The sequence below is a fragment of the Labrus bergylta genome, chromosome 8, assembly GCF_963930695.1.
Source record: "Labrus bergylta chromosome 8, fLabBer1.1, whole genome shotgun sequence".
Classification (NCBI taxonomy): domain Eukaryota; kingdom Metazoa; phylum Chordata; class Actinopteri; order Labriformes; family Labridae; genus Labrus; species Labrus bergylta.
In genome coordinates, this window is record NC_089202.1 from 31460303 (window position 1) to 31475554 (window position 15252).

At 44.0% G+C, this 15252-nt stretch overlaps 1 protein-coding gene across 1 annotated transcript; it reads left to right on the top strand.

The window, feature by feature from the left end:
- Window positions 1–133: 133 nt before the first annotated feature.
- LOC110003059 (retinol dehydrogenase 12-like) lies at window positions 134–14881 on the top strand. Its single transcript, XM_020658755.3, has 7 exons — window positions 134–1224; window positions 4279–4413; window positions 4504–4695; window positions 4930–5091; window positions 5196–5315; window positions 6336–6540; window positions 14220–14881. Exons 1-7 carry the CDS (start codon window positions 1083–1085, stop codon window positions 14323–14325), a joined length of 1062 nt encoding a protein of 353 aa, XP_020514411.3. The 5' UTR covers window positions 134–1082; the 3' UTR covers window positions 14326–14881.
- Window positions 14882–15252: the final 371 nt, after the last annotated feature.

The following is a 15252-nucleotide window of genomic DNA, read 5'->3' on the forward strand; positions in this document are numbered from 1 at the left end:
TTTTTTTTTAATGGTTTCCTGCTTTGAAATGAGTTTAAGATCATCAGAACACAAAGTGAGCACAGCATGAAAACCACGGCTGTGTAGAAACACAGTTAAATACATGTATGATTGTTGTATCAGTAACCTTCTCTGTGTTTCCTGACATGTTAGGGCTCTAAGGGCGCGGTCACACTGGTCATCTGTACCGTGCTGTACCCAAGCACGATTGCCCCCCCACTGCGCCATTCCTACGCTGGCCGGCACAGCCCGCGGTCATACTGGCCAGAACTAACCGTGCCTAAGCACGATTACCTCTTGTACATAACGTCGTAATACAACACATGCACGCTTTATGTTATTATGAAGCGTGCTCAGTTTTCAAACAAGCGGACGAGAGAGAGCGAAAGAGAAAAAGAGAGAGAGAGACAGAGAGAGAGAGAGAGAGAGAGAGAGAGAGAGAGAGAGAAAGAGAGAGAGAGAGAGAGAGACAGAGAGAGAGAGAGAGAAAGAGAGAGAGAGAGAGAGAGAGAGAGAGAGAGAGAAAGAGAAAGAGAGAGAGAGAGACAGAGAGAGAGAGAGAGAAAGAGACGCGCAATCGAGTCCGTGTCTGCACATCGGAGAACAACACTGAGCATGACAGCTACTTTACTGACTTTACAGCTTATTTTAAGCCATTTTAATCAGACACAGCAATAAATAAATAAAAAAATAAAATAGACACGCAGCTGAGTCCGCGCGGACGCCCGAACATCAGAGAAAAACACAGAGAACAACATGACAGGTACTTTGTGTCTTACATTGTGTCATGTTAGTCAGATACAGACATGAAACTCTGGATTTCTCCAGAATGAAGGCTGTCAGCGTTGTGTACCCACTCATGCTTGTGCTCGTGCATGAAGTGTACCGTGCTGAAGCACACCTCTCCGAAGTGTGCCAAAGCCAAGTCCTTCCGGACTCACTGATCTCAGAGCAGCTCTGTGTGGGGGATAATCTGCTCTAATCTGTCTTGATTAGATCTGTCCCCCCCCCCCTCCCCGCGCTCTGGTCCGGCCCGGCTCGGCCTGGCTCGGCCCCTCATCAGTCCACTCTGACCTGCAGGGATGAAGTCTTCAGCTCTTGGAGGATTCCTGGTGCAGCCGTGGCCCAGCAGCGACGCCCCGAGCTCGGACCCTGGGCCAGGGGAGGAGGGGTGGGTGGGTCTGCTGCTGAAGTGTGGAGCTCTGCTGGGAGTCACTTTGATCTGTAAGATTTACTTTCATTCGCATTGACCTGCAGAGAGTTTGAGTTTCTCTGCAGGATTTATTGATTCTTCATGTTTGAGTCTCTGAGAGATTAAACTCTTAAATGACCAGATTAAAGCTGTTTCAATGCTTTCATACTTTCTGATAACACGTGTTTTAAAACCATACAACCTCATGTTAATGATTCTAAACAAGTGTCAAAGCTTTGAAAAGAAACCTCGATTTTATCAGACAGTAGGAGAGGAACCGATCCAAACAAACTCACTGACTCAGAAACATTTCCACACATTTGCAATGTTGAATTCAGAAAGTGTGCAGGAATGTGTTTGCAGCTTTTGTTGATTCATGAACAGAAACTGTCCATCACTTCTCTTTCTGTTGGCCTGATATCAAACAGGTATAGTAGTTTATTTGCTATTATCATGTTGAAGTTTGAAATGATGGAATCATGACGAGCCTGAAGTAGATCAAACACAGTGTGTGCATGTGTGTGTGCATGTGTGTGTGTGTGCATGTGTGTGTGTGTGCAGTGCAGAGGTAATCTTCTACATGTTACCTAACTCTGTCCTGAATCATCCAGCGGTCTGATAATCAAATTAACAAAATGGAGGACGGTCAAATAATTAGAAACACTTCTAAGTTTGTGTCCAGGGGTGGCTGTGGGTCAGTGATCATCTCTGAGCTGGAGGGTTCAATCCCCAGCAGCTGCAACCACATGTCCAACATACTGATGGACTCTTTACTCAGCAGCCTCTACCATCAGTGTGTGAATGTGTAGGTATGACTTTAAATGTGCTTTAAATAGAGAAGACTGGAAAAGCGCTCTACAAGCTCAAGTCCATTTATCCACACTGACAAATGTTTAAATCCAGTGATTATGAAGGATTGACTCAGCTCCACATTCTGCTGACTCTTCTTTAAGCTCTCGGTTGTGTCTATTTGTCTCAATATAAAAAGGTGTAGTATAGAAATGCTGACTTTAACAAACGGCCACTGAGTCACGACTCCAGTTTGGTTTCATACTCTGGTAATAACAAAGTCCGGTGTAACACTGCTGAAATTGGACAACAGCATCTGTCATTCAAATCCCCTGAGCCAATTGGATGCAGTCTGCAGCCTCTACCCCCTTTCCCCAGGTGAACTAATCACCTAATTGAAACCAATCAAGCAGTCAGCCAGAAGGCAGCAGGACACTGTCGCCCTTTCCGAATTGTCACAGTTCAGTAGTCAGTACTTTTCAGTAGGAGTTTCAGTATACTGAACTTTGGTGGTCATTCAGTGGTCATTTATTGAGTCCACCTCAGTATACTGAACATTTCAGTATGGATATTAACTTCCGGGTTTCATGCAGTATGGATCGGATGAATCCTTTCAGGACATGAATTGTATTTTAACTCCCACAATGCAGTGCGAAATTAAACGTAAATCGGCACGTCACGTCCGCCTCCAAATCAAAACAAACGAGCGTGGATTAATTTAATCAATTTTTAATCTAGAGTTTAAAGTCCTGACTGAAATCACTACTTTAAATTAACAACAGAAAATATAACAAATGTCTGCATTATTATAAAACCTTTCCCCCTCTATTTAAATAATGATTTAACTATTTAAATAATGAGTTCACTATTTAAATAATGATTTCACTATTTAAATGTGTCTTTATTGGTTTTTTTAACTTCATATTCTGTATATTACTGTCTTTCATTTGTTCTTGAAAACAGACACTTTTTTAGAACTTTAGCTATTGTGAACGTACAAAAGTAGATACATAGATTAAATATCCCATGTATTGAGACTCTCGTCTCGAGCGGTAAGCCCGAGTTCGCTTCCACCCATGGCCCCTTTCCACATGTCATTCCCCGCTCTCTCTCCCTGGTTTCTAACTCTATCCACTGTCCTGTCTCTGCATTAAAGGCACGAAAAAATAAATCTTTAAAAAAAAAAGAAAAGAATTGGGAATATTTAGCATATGTTGTATGGAGGGTAAAAGGTGCCCTTCAGAATCTGTGAATTTTCTTTTATTTAATTGTGGGATTTTCCTTGATTAATTTCAAGTGTTTTTTGTTATTTGTTAAAAATAGAACTTTAAAATACAAAACCGGTTACCAACATTCTGTGTCGTGTGTTTAATTAATTCTCCACCAGCTCCAAGAGTCTAACGTACATTAGCCCGGTACACATTAAGTTGTTATTATTTAGAAATACATTTATTTAACTAAATTTTGTATCCTGAGTGTTACACCAGGTTCACCTTTCTGTTTATTTATTCCACATCAAAGAAAAAACAACAAACATTTGACACTGCATCTCATTGACCTGTTGTTGTCTCACTTCACCTAAAAACCTTTCTGTGTTCTAACCTCTCTCCATTTTTCAAAAGCATCTCCAATATTGATCCTAGTTTGAGCACGTTTCTGCTCCTGGAGCTTATTAGAAACATGCAGAGGCTTTTTAGGTCGGGTACAATCACTTCTATCTGAACCACTTCTCTTGACCGCTTCCATCGCTGCAACACCTGTTGACCTGATAACTGCTCTCATATCTGACAAACCGAGGGGCGTCCAAAACGGCCGTGTTGGGGGTGCCTTAAAACTGCCCTCTCCTCTTCGGTTTGAACTAATAATGAATCAATTCAAATGAACACATTTGATCTCAGCTGATGTTTGTTTGTGGATCTTCACATCTTTACAGCCACTTTTGGTCTGAACACACCATTTAGAATCCAGCAGTGCTAACAGCTATGCTAACTGTTGGTTTAAACTGTAGATTTAGTGCTAAGAAAATACTTAAAGGCTTTATATGTGATTTTTTGATCCAGCTTTTCTCTAGTCCCTCAATTAAACAACTTTTATATGTGAGGGGAGGAGTCAGCCGGCCGTCCGGGCGATGTAAACAAACTGAAGATAGGACTCTGAAAACTCTGAAAGCATCACAGACAGCTGCAGTTCACGTCTTCCTTAACAAACTGTTTTCAGGCTCTAAAACAGAGAAGTGTGTTTGATTATAAGCAGCAGAGTACAGGATGTAAAGCAGTGTGTGTATCTGTGTGTTTCAGGTGTGGTCGTGTTCAGGAGGTGGATTGCAGGTGGAGTGTGTTGCTGTTCGGTGCATCTGGCCGGGAAGACAGTTCTGATCACCGGAGCAAACGCCGGCATCGGCAAAGAGACGAGCAGAGACCTCGCACGCAGAGGTCAGAGTGTGTGTGATAGACGTGTTTATACCGTGATATTTACAGTCTATGGTCTATACAGATATGATGGGTGTGTTTGATTTGTTGTAGGGGCCCGGGTGGTGATGGCGTGCAGGGACCTCATCCGAGCGGAGCAGGCGGCTGAGGAGATCCGTCTTGCGACAGGTAATGGTAACGTGGTGATCAGACACCTGGACCTGGCCTCGGTTTACTCCGTCAAACAGTTCGCTAAAGATTTCATCGACAGTGAAGACAGACTGGACATCCTCATCAACAACGCAGGTGAGCTCACCTGTCTCTCTCTACCTGTCTGTATGTTCACCTGTCTCTCTCTACCTTTCTGTATGTTCACCTGTCTCTCTCCACCTGACTGTCTGTTCACCTGTCTCTCTCCACCTGACTGTCTCTCTCTACCTGTCTCTCTCTCTCTTCCTGTCTGTCTCTCTCTACCTGTCTCTCTCTCTCTCTATCTGTCTGTCTGTTCACCTGTCTCTCTCTCTCTCCACCTGTCTGCAGGAGTGATGATGTGTCCAAAAGGGCTGACGGAGGACGGTTTTGAGACTCAGCTGGCTGTCAATCATCTAGGTCACTTCCTGCTGACCAATATGCTGCTTCCTATGCTGATTAGCTCCGCCCCCAGCCGTGTGGTCACTGTGTCCTCCATCGCCCACAAAGGGGGTATGACCTCTGACCTCTGACCTCTGATGTGTCTCTGTGATGTTTTTAGTCTTGTTTGTTTGTTGTGACACATTTGATATGTTTTTGTTTTCCTGATTCCTCAGGTCGTATCGACCTTGACGACCTGTTCTTCACCACGAGGCCGTACAGCCCTCTGGAGAGTTACAAACAGAGCAAACTGGCTAACGTCCTGTTCTCCAGAGAACTCGCCCAACGACTCAAAGGTCCAGACAAACACTCACAGGTCTCCATCAGAGACTCTTTCCAGATGTTTCCATCCTCTGGAGAAGGAGGGGTATTAGCAAGCGTTCAGTTATCAACGCTAAACAGACTGTGCTCATGGCTAGTTTGTTAGCTGCTAATGAGCTAGTTAACCACAGAATGAGATCCTGTTTATGCTGGTTGCTTAGCACAGTCATTTATGCATATGGTGAAAATTTAACAACAATCCTGAATCCAAAACATGAGCCTCCGCAAACTAATAAACATATGACAAACAATAAACGAGCTAACAATCCAGGTATGGTTCTTACAGACTCGGATAGCTGCTAACTGTTGCTAACATGTAAATAAATAAAGTTCTAATGTGTCTGGTTGTAAAAAGTTGAGCTCAGACAGGACAGACTGTAAGTCCAATAAAGCTCACAGAGAGACAGATTATTAGTCTGATATCTACAGGAACAAATCTTCAGAAGACTCCAATACCACAAACACGACCCAGAGGTCAAAGGTCAGGGACTGAATTAGCTGAGGTGACACCTAGCAGACAGCTAGCAGCTCCCAACTGTCACTCACAGAGGCCACGCCCCCTAATATTACATCACTTTAAGCTTTGATATAATGTTAAGAAGTGAGTTGTATAAACATTCAGCCCGAACAGTTGAAGAGAGAAATGAACTCTAGAGACCCAAACAGTTTTTTTACCAGGATGTAAACATGTTTATTTTAATATGGGGCTCTATGGAGACTGACTCACTGCAGGAGACAGACTCTAGTGGACACTGGAGGAACTGCAGCTGTAAAGTTAGACATTTGAACATGGGGCTCTATGGGGATTGACTCACTGCAGGAGACAGACTCTAGTGGACACTGGAGGAACTGCAGCTGTAAAGTTGGAGATTTTAACATAGAGCTCTATGGGGACTGACTCACTACAGGAGAGAGTAGTAATAACAGATCAGGGAACCTGTTGTTTCTTCTTCCTGTTTGTGTGTGACCTTAATGTTTGTCTGAATTCTCTTCAGGCTATGGTGTGTCGTCGTTTTGTCTCCACCCTGGTGTGATCTACACAGATCTGGGGCGTCACGTTTACACCTCGTTCCCTTTGTTGAGGCCTCTGCTGAGCCTTCCCAACTTGATGTTCATGAAGACTCCCCGGCAGGGCAGTCAGACCACGCTGTACTGTGCCCTGACCCCGGGCCTGGAGGCGCTGTCTGGACGTTACTTCAGGTAAAGATGATGACCTGGTCCTCTGTCACTCGCAGTCAGAACTAAGGCTGTCAAATTGTTTGATCCTTTTTGATACCACATGTTCAAAAAGTGCAAAAGCTTTAAAACAAACTACATCATTCCATAAGACAGCTGTGTAGAAGAGGAATTAATCCATTGACATTAAAAACAAGTGTGCACGAGTTTGTCTGCAATTTTTGATCATTCAGAACGAGAAATCGCTCAATAAAGAGCGTAAAAGATTAAAAATCTAGTATCATGACAACATTAGAACTCAAAGAGTTTGTTTTTAAAGTCAGTCAGTGTGACGTCCTCATAAACCACATAAACCTGTTTATTTATAAAATAGAATAGAATTACTTTATTGATCCCAAACTGGGAAATTGTGGCGTTATAGCAGCAGGTTATCCAACACACAGTGGCCCTCACTTATCAAACGTACATACGGCAGAAAAATGGGTGTACGGTCATTTCCACGCAAAGTTCGGCACTTTGCATTCGACACAATTTGGACGTGAGCGGAGGGTACGCTCAAATCTCACACCAGGTCTCAGTTTGTGTACGCACGTTTTCAACTCAGTGTGGACTTGCAGTGCAGCAAATCTGTCTGTGTCGGAGAATAATTAGATCACACTATAACAGTGCTTGTTAAGACAGATACAGCTAGAGGTTCACAAATTTACTGTTAGATAAGATATCTCAAATGTATTTTATATTACACTTCACCTCAAACGATCTCTGTAGGCTACATTGCTTTTTAAATAATGTTGAACATCGCGAGCTGTCAGGTGATTTCTTTAGTTGTGTGTTTTATTTGATGAATTTTTGTTTGTTTAATCGATTTACTGTGAAGATTAAAGATTAGAGAGGCTGCTTTCAGTAATTACATGTTAAACATTCATGCACACAGTAATATCGCTGCAGAAAATACTGAGACAAATTAAAACAAAAACAGAAAACATTCACTTTAAAAGGAATGAAAAAGTTCCAGAGGATAGTAAATACAACTTTTAGCCTCTGAAATATGAAATATTTAGGAATACAGAACATTAACATTAGATCATAATTGATCGGTATGTCCGGAGATTAATATAATAAATACACTGATGTGCCACATGCGTAATTGCGCACAGCAGACGCACATAGGCCAGAGACTACATGTGACATAATAACGAATAAAGAAATCTGGGGGCTGTAAGACAGAGTCAGGACCTTCTTTTATGTAAGTGTTAAATTCTTAAGTTTGGAAAGAAGGCTAATCGGATGAGAAGTGCACATTGCACAGTGTTTGATCAAACACTTTATTCATGTGTTGCAGGACGTTTCAGGTTTCTCTTCTCGTTTAAAGTCTCATAAATGGCGAGCTGCCAGTGCAGCCGAAGTTATCCGACACAGATGCAGGTTCGCCTGTACCACTTGTGCCTGATATTGAGGCTGAACCGATGAAGGAAGCCACTCGCGCCACGATCTGGGATAATTTAAGGTGGGGTCCGGCTGCCGTTCTCCGGTCCGCTCCGGGAGCTACTTCTTTTAAGACCCGCAACACTAGGCTACATTGTAGCGATCGTATGGTCTGACCAGGTTTTTTAAACTAAAAGTATTTAAAAAATTGATGTTATAGCCTATTGTAACAGTCAGAATATATTAGCAGTAGTACCAAATAGTGCCACAAGGTGGTGTCTCTGTTATGTTTAAGTGTGTGAGTGAGAAAGTCTATCTATGTCAGTCATCTTGTATGTCGATCATGAGAGGACTCTCCAAAACTCTAGTGACGAGTTGGTGCAGGATAATAACCTATTTTTACCTGTCATGTGTGATCAGGATATATAGTGCCGTGCTGACCTGGCTTTGTATGGTCCTTTTAGTAAAACAGAATAAAAGTGCCGTGTGGAAATCCCCAACTTTGTCGTCTGTTTAACTGATGCTAACCAGCTATCCCAGGACTTACTGCCAACTAGCTACACCTCCTGTACCAGCAACGATACAAGTGGCGCCCGAACATCGTTCTCTGGATCTCAACTCAACAACTTCAGGCCTGGAAGAACAGGTTGAGGACCTACAAACAGAGGTTGAGAGACTGAGGGAATGTCTGCAAGACTCCCTAAAGTTACAACGCAATGTGCTCGAACACTGGGAGCAGTCTAGAAAGAAAGACTATGATATTCCTGCAGCCCAATATTCAAGCCCTCTACCCAAGGCCACCTCAACCCCATACACGCCTGCTGTTACCATCCCAGAGCCAACAGTCCTGAATTCAAAATCCTATTCTGGAGCTCAAGCTGGTCATTCAGACTTTTCCTTTCAGACACATTCACTCGAACTCAGCAACACATCCAGGATGATTGCTGCTGCATTGCATCATGCTAAGCTAGAGCCCCCTGTGTTTGCTGGTGATAATAAAGTGCACCCTGAAGACTGGTTACATCAAGTCAACACTTACAGATCTTCACTGAACCTGACTGATGTACAAATATTAAATGAACTGCCACATTTCCTTGCTAGAGAGCCCAGCAAATGGTTCAAGGCACTCAGTTCATACGTCGTCACATGGTCTCAATTCTGCCAGCTCTTCAGAACTGTTTTTCTGCCATCTGACAACCAGGAACGTGTCCTGAGAGGCATTCTTGACCGTGTTCAAGCACTTGATAAGCCACTTCCGACTTTTGTGGCTCATATGTTGAGTGAGTTTAACAAATTGAAGAGCCCACCCCCTGAACAAGAATACAAACATTCTCTCGAAAAACATAGAGTAGCACTGTATGGCATGCCTGTCTCTTCAGTAATGGACTTGTTGCGGGTGCATGCAGTCCTTGGACCGAGAGGCAACCAGCCTCCTTCTACCCAGTTCAGGAGAAACCAGACCAATGAGCCCTACTGCTTCAAATGCTCTCGGCCTGGGTTTACGTCTCGTACTTGCCTGAGCTGCATCGCTGAATCACATATGCCAGCACCCCACTAGATCTCAGGTCAGTCCCGAGCCCACCCCCCCAATAAATCTGACCCCAGACAGAGGTGAGCAAAGACCTGATTCAGGAGGCACGTCAGCAGACTCCCTACTGCCGACCAGACAGGCGGGAAACTTCAGGGGAGGGAGGACATTTCAACGAGGCAATCCTCCCTCCAGACGCTAATTGAGCCTTAACCACTGACCACACCCCCACAAGAGCAACATGTTCTAGGCCATGTCGAGGACACTGATTCTCAGGCTCCCTGGAACACACCGCTGAGGACAAAAATAAACTTTAATTCTGTGTCTGTGGAGGCCACCTTAGACACAGGAGCTACCCTTTCAGTTGTACGAGCAGACTTTGTCAGAGTGGATAATGCCTATCCAACCAAAACACGCCAGTGGGTGGGTCCACCTGTAAGCCTTGCAGACAATGCTCCCTGCACCCCTGATGGTGTCACTTGGCTATCCATCGGCTTCATGAACAAGCGCTTCTACCAGCGTTTTGCCATAATCCATAACCTGTCACCCCCTTTCATTCTAGGAATGGATTTTATGATCAGAGCCTCGATTATCATCCACATCCCCTCCAGAACTGTATTTATGGATAAAATTCCTTGTCCTGTTGATGAGGTTGTGGACTATACAGTTGAACCACTGATTGACACTGACACTATTATGACCTTGGACACCCTACAATCTTCACTGGTGACAAAAATAGATGAGGTGAACCTCGAGGAACAACAGAAAGAGGCCATGTTCAGTCTTCTTACCCAGTTTGATGACATGTTTGATGGTAATCTTGGACACACTTCCCTGACGGAACACACAATTGATACAGGTCAGGAAAAGCCAATAAATCTCCCTCCCTACCGCAGCTCTCCTGTGAAGAAAAGACTCACAGAAGAACAGCTAAAGCAGATGTTGAAAGACGGAATCATTGAGCCGTCCACCAGCCCCTGGGCTGCCCCAGTTGTGATCGTTAACAGACCTGACAGGGACCCGAGATTCTGTGTGGACTATAGAGGTTTGAACCAGGTCACACAAAAAGACTCTTACCCCCTGCCTCGTATTGACGAGTCACTTGATTTTCTGGCAAGAGGGCAGTTCATCACAACACTGGATTTGGCTCGTGGATATTGGCAGGTGGCAGTTGCAGAGGAATCCAGATCAAAAACAGCCTTCATATCACACTGTGGCCTTTTTCAGTTTCGTGTCCTCCCCTTTGGTCTCTGCAACGCACCAGCCACTTTTCAAAGACTAATGAACAGTGTACTTGCTGGTCTCATCTACAAGACATGTGCAGTGTATCTCGATTATATTGTTATTGCTTCTCCCACCTTCGAAGAGCACCTGACTGATCTCGAGGAAGTGCTCAAAAGACTCAAAGCCGCTGGTCTGTCTCTGAAACTAAAGAAATGTCAGTTTTGTCTGAGTGAGCTGACCTTCCTAGGCTACCGCATCACGCCCTCAGGCATAAAACCTGATATGAAAAAAATCAAAGCAGTAATGGACTTTGAGAATCCATCCACTGTGAAACAAGTCAGACAATTCCTCGGACTGACGGGATACTATCGTTGTTTTGTTCAGGATTATGCACGCCATGCTGAGCCTCTTCATGCGCTCACAAGGAAGGACACAGCTTTTCACTGGGATGACAAATGTCTGGAATCCATGGACATTCTGAAAAAATCTGTTACATCAGCACCTGTCTTACGGTTTTCTGATTCCACTTGTCCATTTTTCATTCATGTTGATGCTTGCGACCTTGGCCTGGGTGCAGCCCTGATGCAGAAAGACGAGGAAGGTCGTGAGGTTGTTGTGGCTTATGCAAGTTGCTCCCTGCACAAAGCTGAAAGCCTTACTCTACACCGGAGAAAGAGTGTTTAGCTGTGATTTGGGCTCTTGAACATTTCAAGCCTTATGTGGAGGGCCTCCACGTGACTATCTTCACAGACCACAGCAGCCTCTGGTGGCTAATGTCCCAGCCTAACCCCTCTGGCCGCCATGCACGGTGGTCCTTAAGACTTCAAGATTTTGACTTCACAAGCCTGGCGCACACAACAATGTGCCAGATGCATTGTCTCGCAACCCCTTACCCCATTCCGACAAAGCCCCCACAGATATCCTACCAGACTACGCTGTCATTGGCAGTCTGGATCTTTGCAACCTGCCACCTGTGTTGTTGCTGTCAGATCGTTCTCATGTAAAGCACTTACAGCTGGATGACCCAGTAACAGGTTCTCCAAGGTCTTGAAAAAGACGGTCATGTGGACACAGATGAAAGTGGCCCTCATCAGTATGTCGTTTATGACGGCCTGCTGTACTACAAAGACCCAAAATCAAAATGTGGTTTGCATCCATTAAAGGACCTGAAACTCTATGCCCCCACATCGAGCTGTGGCACCTTGCTCAATTATTACCACGACCACCCCACTGCTGGTCATCTTGGTGTTTCAAAGACTCTTGCAAGGCTGCGTTTCAGATTTTTCTGGCCAAAAATGGCTGCAGATGTGAAGCGATATGTCACCTCCTGTTCAGTGTGTCAGCTCAACAAGCCGTGTCAGAGAAAACCGGCTGGTCTCATGGTTTCCATCTTGCCTCAGAAGCCCTGGGAGTACACAGGAGTTGATTTTGTTGGACCGTTGCCCCGCACTGCATCCGGAAATGCCTACTTGCTAGTCTTTGTTGACTATTTTTCCAAATGGATTGAGGTGTGTCCAGTCAGAGAAGCAACAGCGCAAGTAGCAGCCTCAAAGTTTGTCAGCGAGGTGTTTTCCAGGCATGGTCCCCTGACTTACCTTATCTCTGACAGAGGTACGCCTTTTGTGAGTAGGTTGTTTGAGCATGTTGTTTCAACCCTTGGGACTTTGCACAGGCTCACCACAGCGTACCACCCTTAAACGAATGCCACAGAACGTGTTAATCGAACTCTAAAAACTGCTATACGAGCTTATGTTGGTGACAAGCACACATCATGAGACAAGTTTCTTCCCCAGATCTGCTTTGCACTCTGTACAACCCCCCACAAGAGCACTGGACTCAGTCCTTCAATGATGCTGTATGGTCGAGAGCTGGACACACCACTTGACCTCATAACACACCCATCCTGTGACGGTGACAGCATCCTCTACCCGGAGACTCTCAGAGCCTCCCTCAACGAAGCACATGACCATGCCAGAGCAGCTCTTGACCACAGTCATAACAGACAAAAACATTACTATGACTTGACCTTTGCTGTGGGTGACCTTGTTAGAGTTAAATCCCACCCCAGGTCTGATGCACAGTCTAACTTTACAGCTAAACTTGCACCCCTGTTCACAGGCCCACTACGTGTTAGTCACTCCTACCATACTGACAGACTTGACTTGAAGTAGGCAGTCGGTTTGTTATGTTATGTGAAAAAAAAACAGCAAGCAGAAGTGTTAAAAGTCAAAATCTGCATTCCTCTGTTAATGTGTTTTGTTTACTATACTGTTTCTGATGTTTATCCTGCTTATGTGGTTCAGGTTTTGCCACATGCTAAGATTCTTACGTGCTTTAATTGAGAAATACTCTAACTATTTTATTCACAGCAGAATTGTTCTTTGGGTTTCTGTGAGGAACATGTGAAGAGGAAGGAAAAACTAGGAAAATAGGGATTTTGCACTATTCCTTTACTGTAACACTGTATAGTGTGTTTTGTTTTTCAATTTCTATTCTGTTTGCTGATATGTATATCAGTATTCTGAACATTATCTCTTTCCCTGAGTGTATCTGCTAACTTTTCATTAAGGCTATGTGTAGCAGTATGTAAAATTGCAGGTTGGTTGCTTCTTCGGCTATGTGCGGCTGGGGACAGCCTTATTTTCACCAGGGGGGAATATGTAACAGTCAGAATATATTAGTAGTAGTACCAAATAGTGCCACAAGGTGGTGTCTCTGTTATGTTTAAGTGTGTGGGTGAGAAAGTCTATCTATGTCAGTCATCTTGTATGTCGATCATGAGAGGACTGTCCAAAACTCGAGTGACGAGTTGGTGCAGGATAATAGCCTATTTTTACCTGTCATGTGTGATCAGGATATATAGTGCCGTGCTGACCTGGCTTTGTATGGTCCTTTTAGTAAAACAGAATAAAAGTGCCGTGTGGAAATCCCCAACTTTGTCGTCTGTTTAACTGATGCTAACCAGCTATCCCAGGACTTATTGCCAACTAGCTACACCTCCTGTACCAGCAGCGTTACACTATATTATGTATGTTACATATCACAGATGTAATATATTTTTTATATTTAAAACCAACGCTGTTGAGATTTCCATGCAGGCACATTTCTTCTGAAGCTCTTTAATCCTATATTTCAGGCTGCCAAACAACACAATGTTATTCCTCTTTACTTTTCTCTGTTATGGTGTCACTCAGGTCATATCTTGTTTCTCTTCTTTGCCGTATTAAGTATATCTATGCCGTAAACTCTGGGGGCGGCGACGGCTAAACCGTGAATATATAGGGGCTTGGTATTTAAATGACGATCGTTTCCAGCCACCACACTGATCAACACCCGGTCTTGCGTACGCTGTGATCAGCCAGATACGCACGTTTCATAGGTCCCACGTGGACCCTTTCGTACGATGATTTCTACATCGAAATCTGCGCTGGTTTCTACACCAGTTTGATAAGTGAGGGCCAGTATGAGTAAAAAACACAATGTTAGCAAATCTAAACACCATATAATATTACATTTGTGGTTTCAGTGACTGTGCAGAGAAGGAAGCGGCTCCAGAGGGACGCGACGACGTGGTGGCAAGAAAGCTGTGGGAGGAGAGCGCCCGATTGGTCGGATTAAATGAAACAATCTGACCTCTGACCTTTAGATCGTTATGGAATGAAAGTAGGAATTCTATGACGTCTGTTTAGAATGTGATTTAAAAATAGCTTTTATTTTCTTGGTGTAATTTGTGTGAGAACGTGGTGCCTGATTGGACGATGTTTTACTGTTGACCTTTGACCTGCAGGGATGTCACAGCTTTTTTGTGCAAACTGAAATAAAGTTTAAACTGAGTGTTGCAGATCCCACTTCCCCTTTAAGCCTAGTCTTAACCAATCAGGCCACACCTGAGTAATTAAGGGGCCTGCAGCAGGCCATGCTCACTCCTTTTGTTTGCTTCACACTGCTGAGCTGCATGACAGGCTGACAACTCTATTGTGACTCTGATATATGCATTATTTGAGTGAGTACTTGATGTGTAAATATATGATTTTGTGCATTTATGAGATTGTTTAGTTACTACGTAATTTGATTTACTGGTGTGGCCCTGATAATTGTTTTCCTTTTTCTTTAAGAGTTAAATCATCTGACTACTATGCTTGTCACAAGTGGAATCAAGTTGTTGAGAAATAAAGCATGAAGAAACTCTCCTCTGGTCCCTGCAGTTTGATTGGTGTACCACTGCAGAAGTTTTATTTTTGAACTGGTTTTACACACACTTTCTACATGGTCCTTCGAGCCGGAGCTTACGCAGTGGATATGGATCGGGGAGAACAGCATGATGAAGAACTTAGGAGGGGAGCACGGCAGAAGACAATTCCCTTATATCTCCAAGACTATGAACATTATCAAGCCTCTCACCCTCCCCCCTCAATCCAAGACCATGTTCATGTGGCTGGACCTAGGAATGAAACACAGCCTTCGCCTCCCACTACACATGAACAGATTGAACAAATTAGAGATATGGTCATGCAGCTACTCAATAGACAAGACGCAATTTTGCAGATCATATGCCTCAA

Excerpts from the sequence above, each read along its gene's own strand:
- LOC110003059 (XM_020658755.3), top strand. The coding sequence starts at position 1,083 with ATGAAGTCTTCAGCTCTTGGAGGATTCCTGGTGCAGCCGTGGCCCAGC. Across the intron at positions 5,092-5,195 it reads CTCCATCGCCCACAAAGGGG|GTCGTATCGACCTTGACGAC; the intron begins GTATGACCTCTG and ends CTGATTCCTCAG. Across the intron at positions 6,541-14,219 it reads CTGTCTGGACGTTACTTCAG|TGACTGTGCAGAGAAGGAAG; the intron begins GTAAAGATGATG and ends TTGTGGTTTCAG.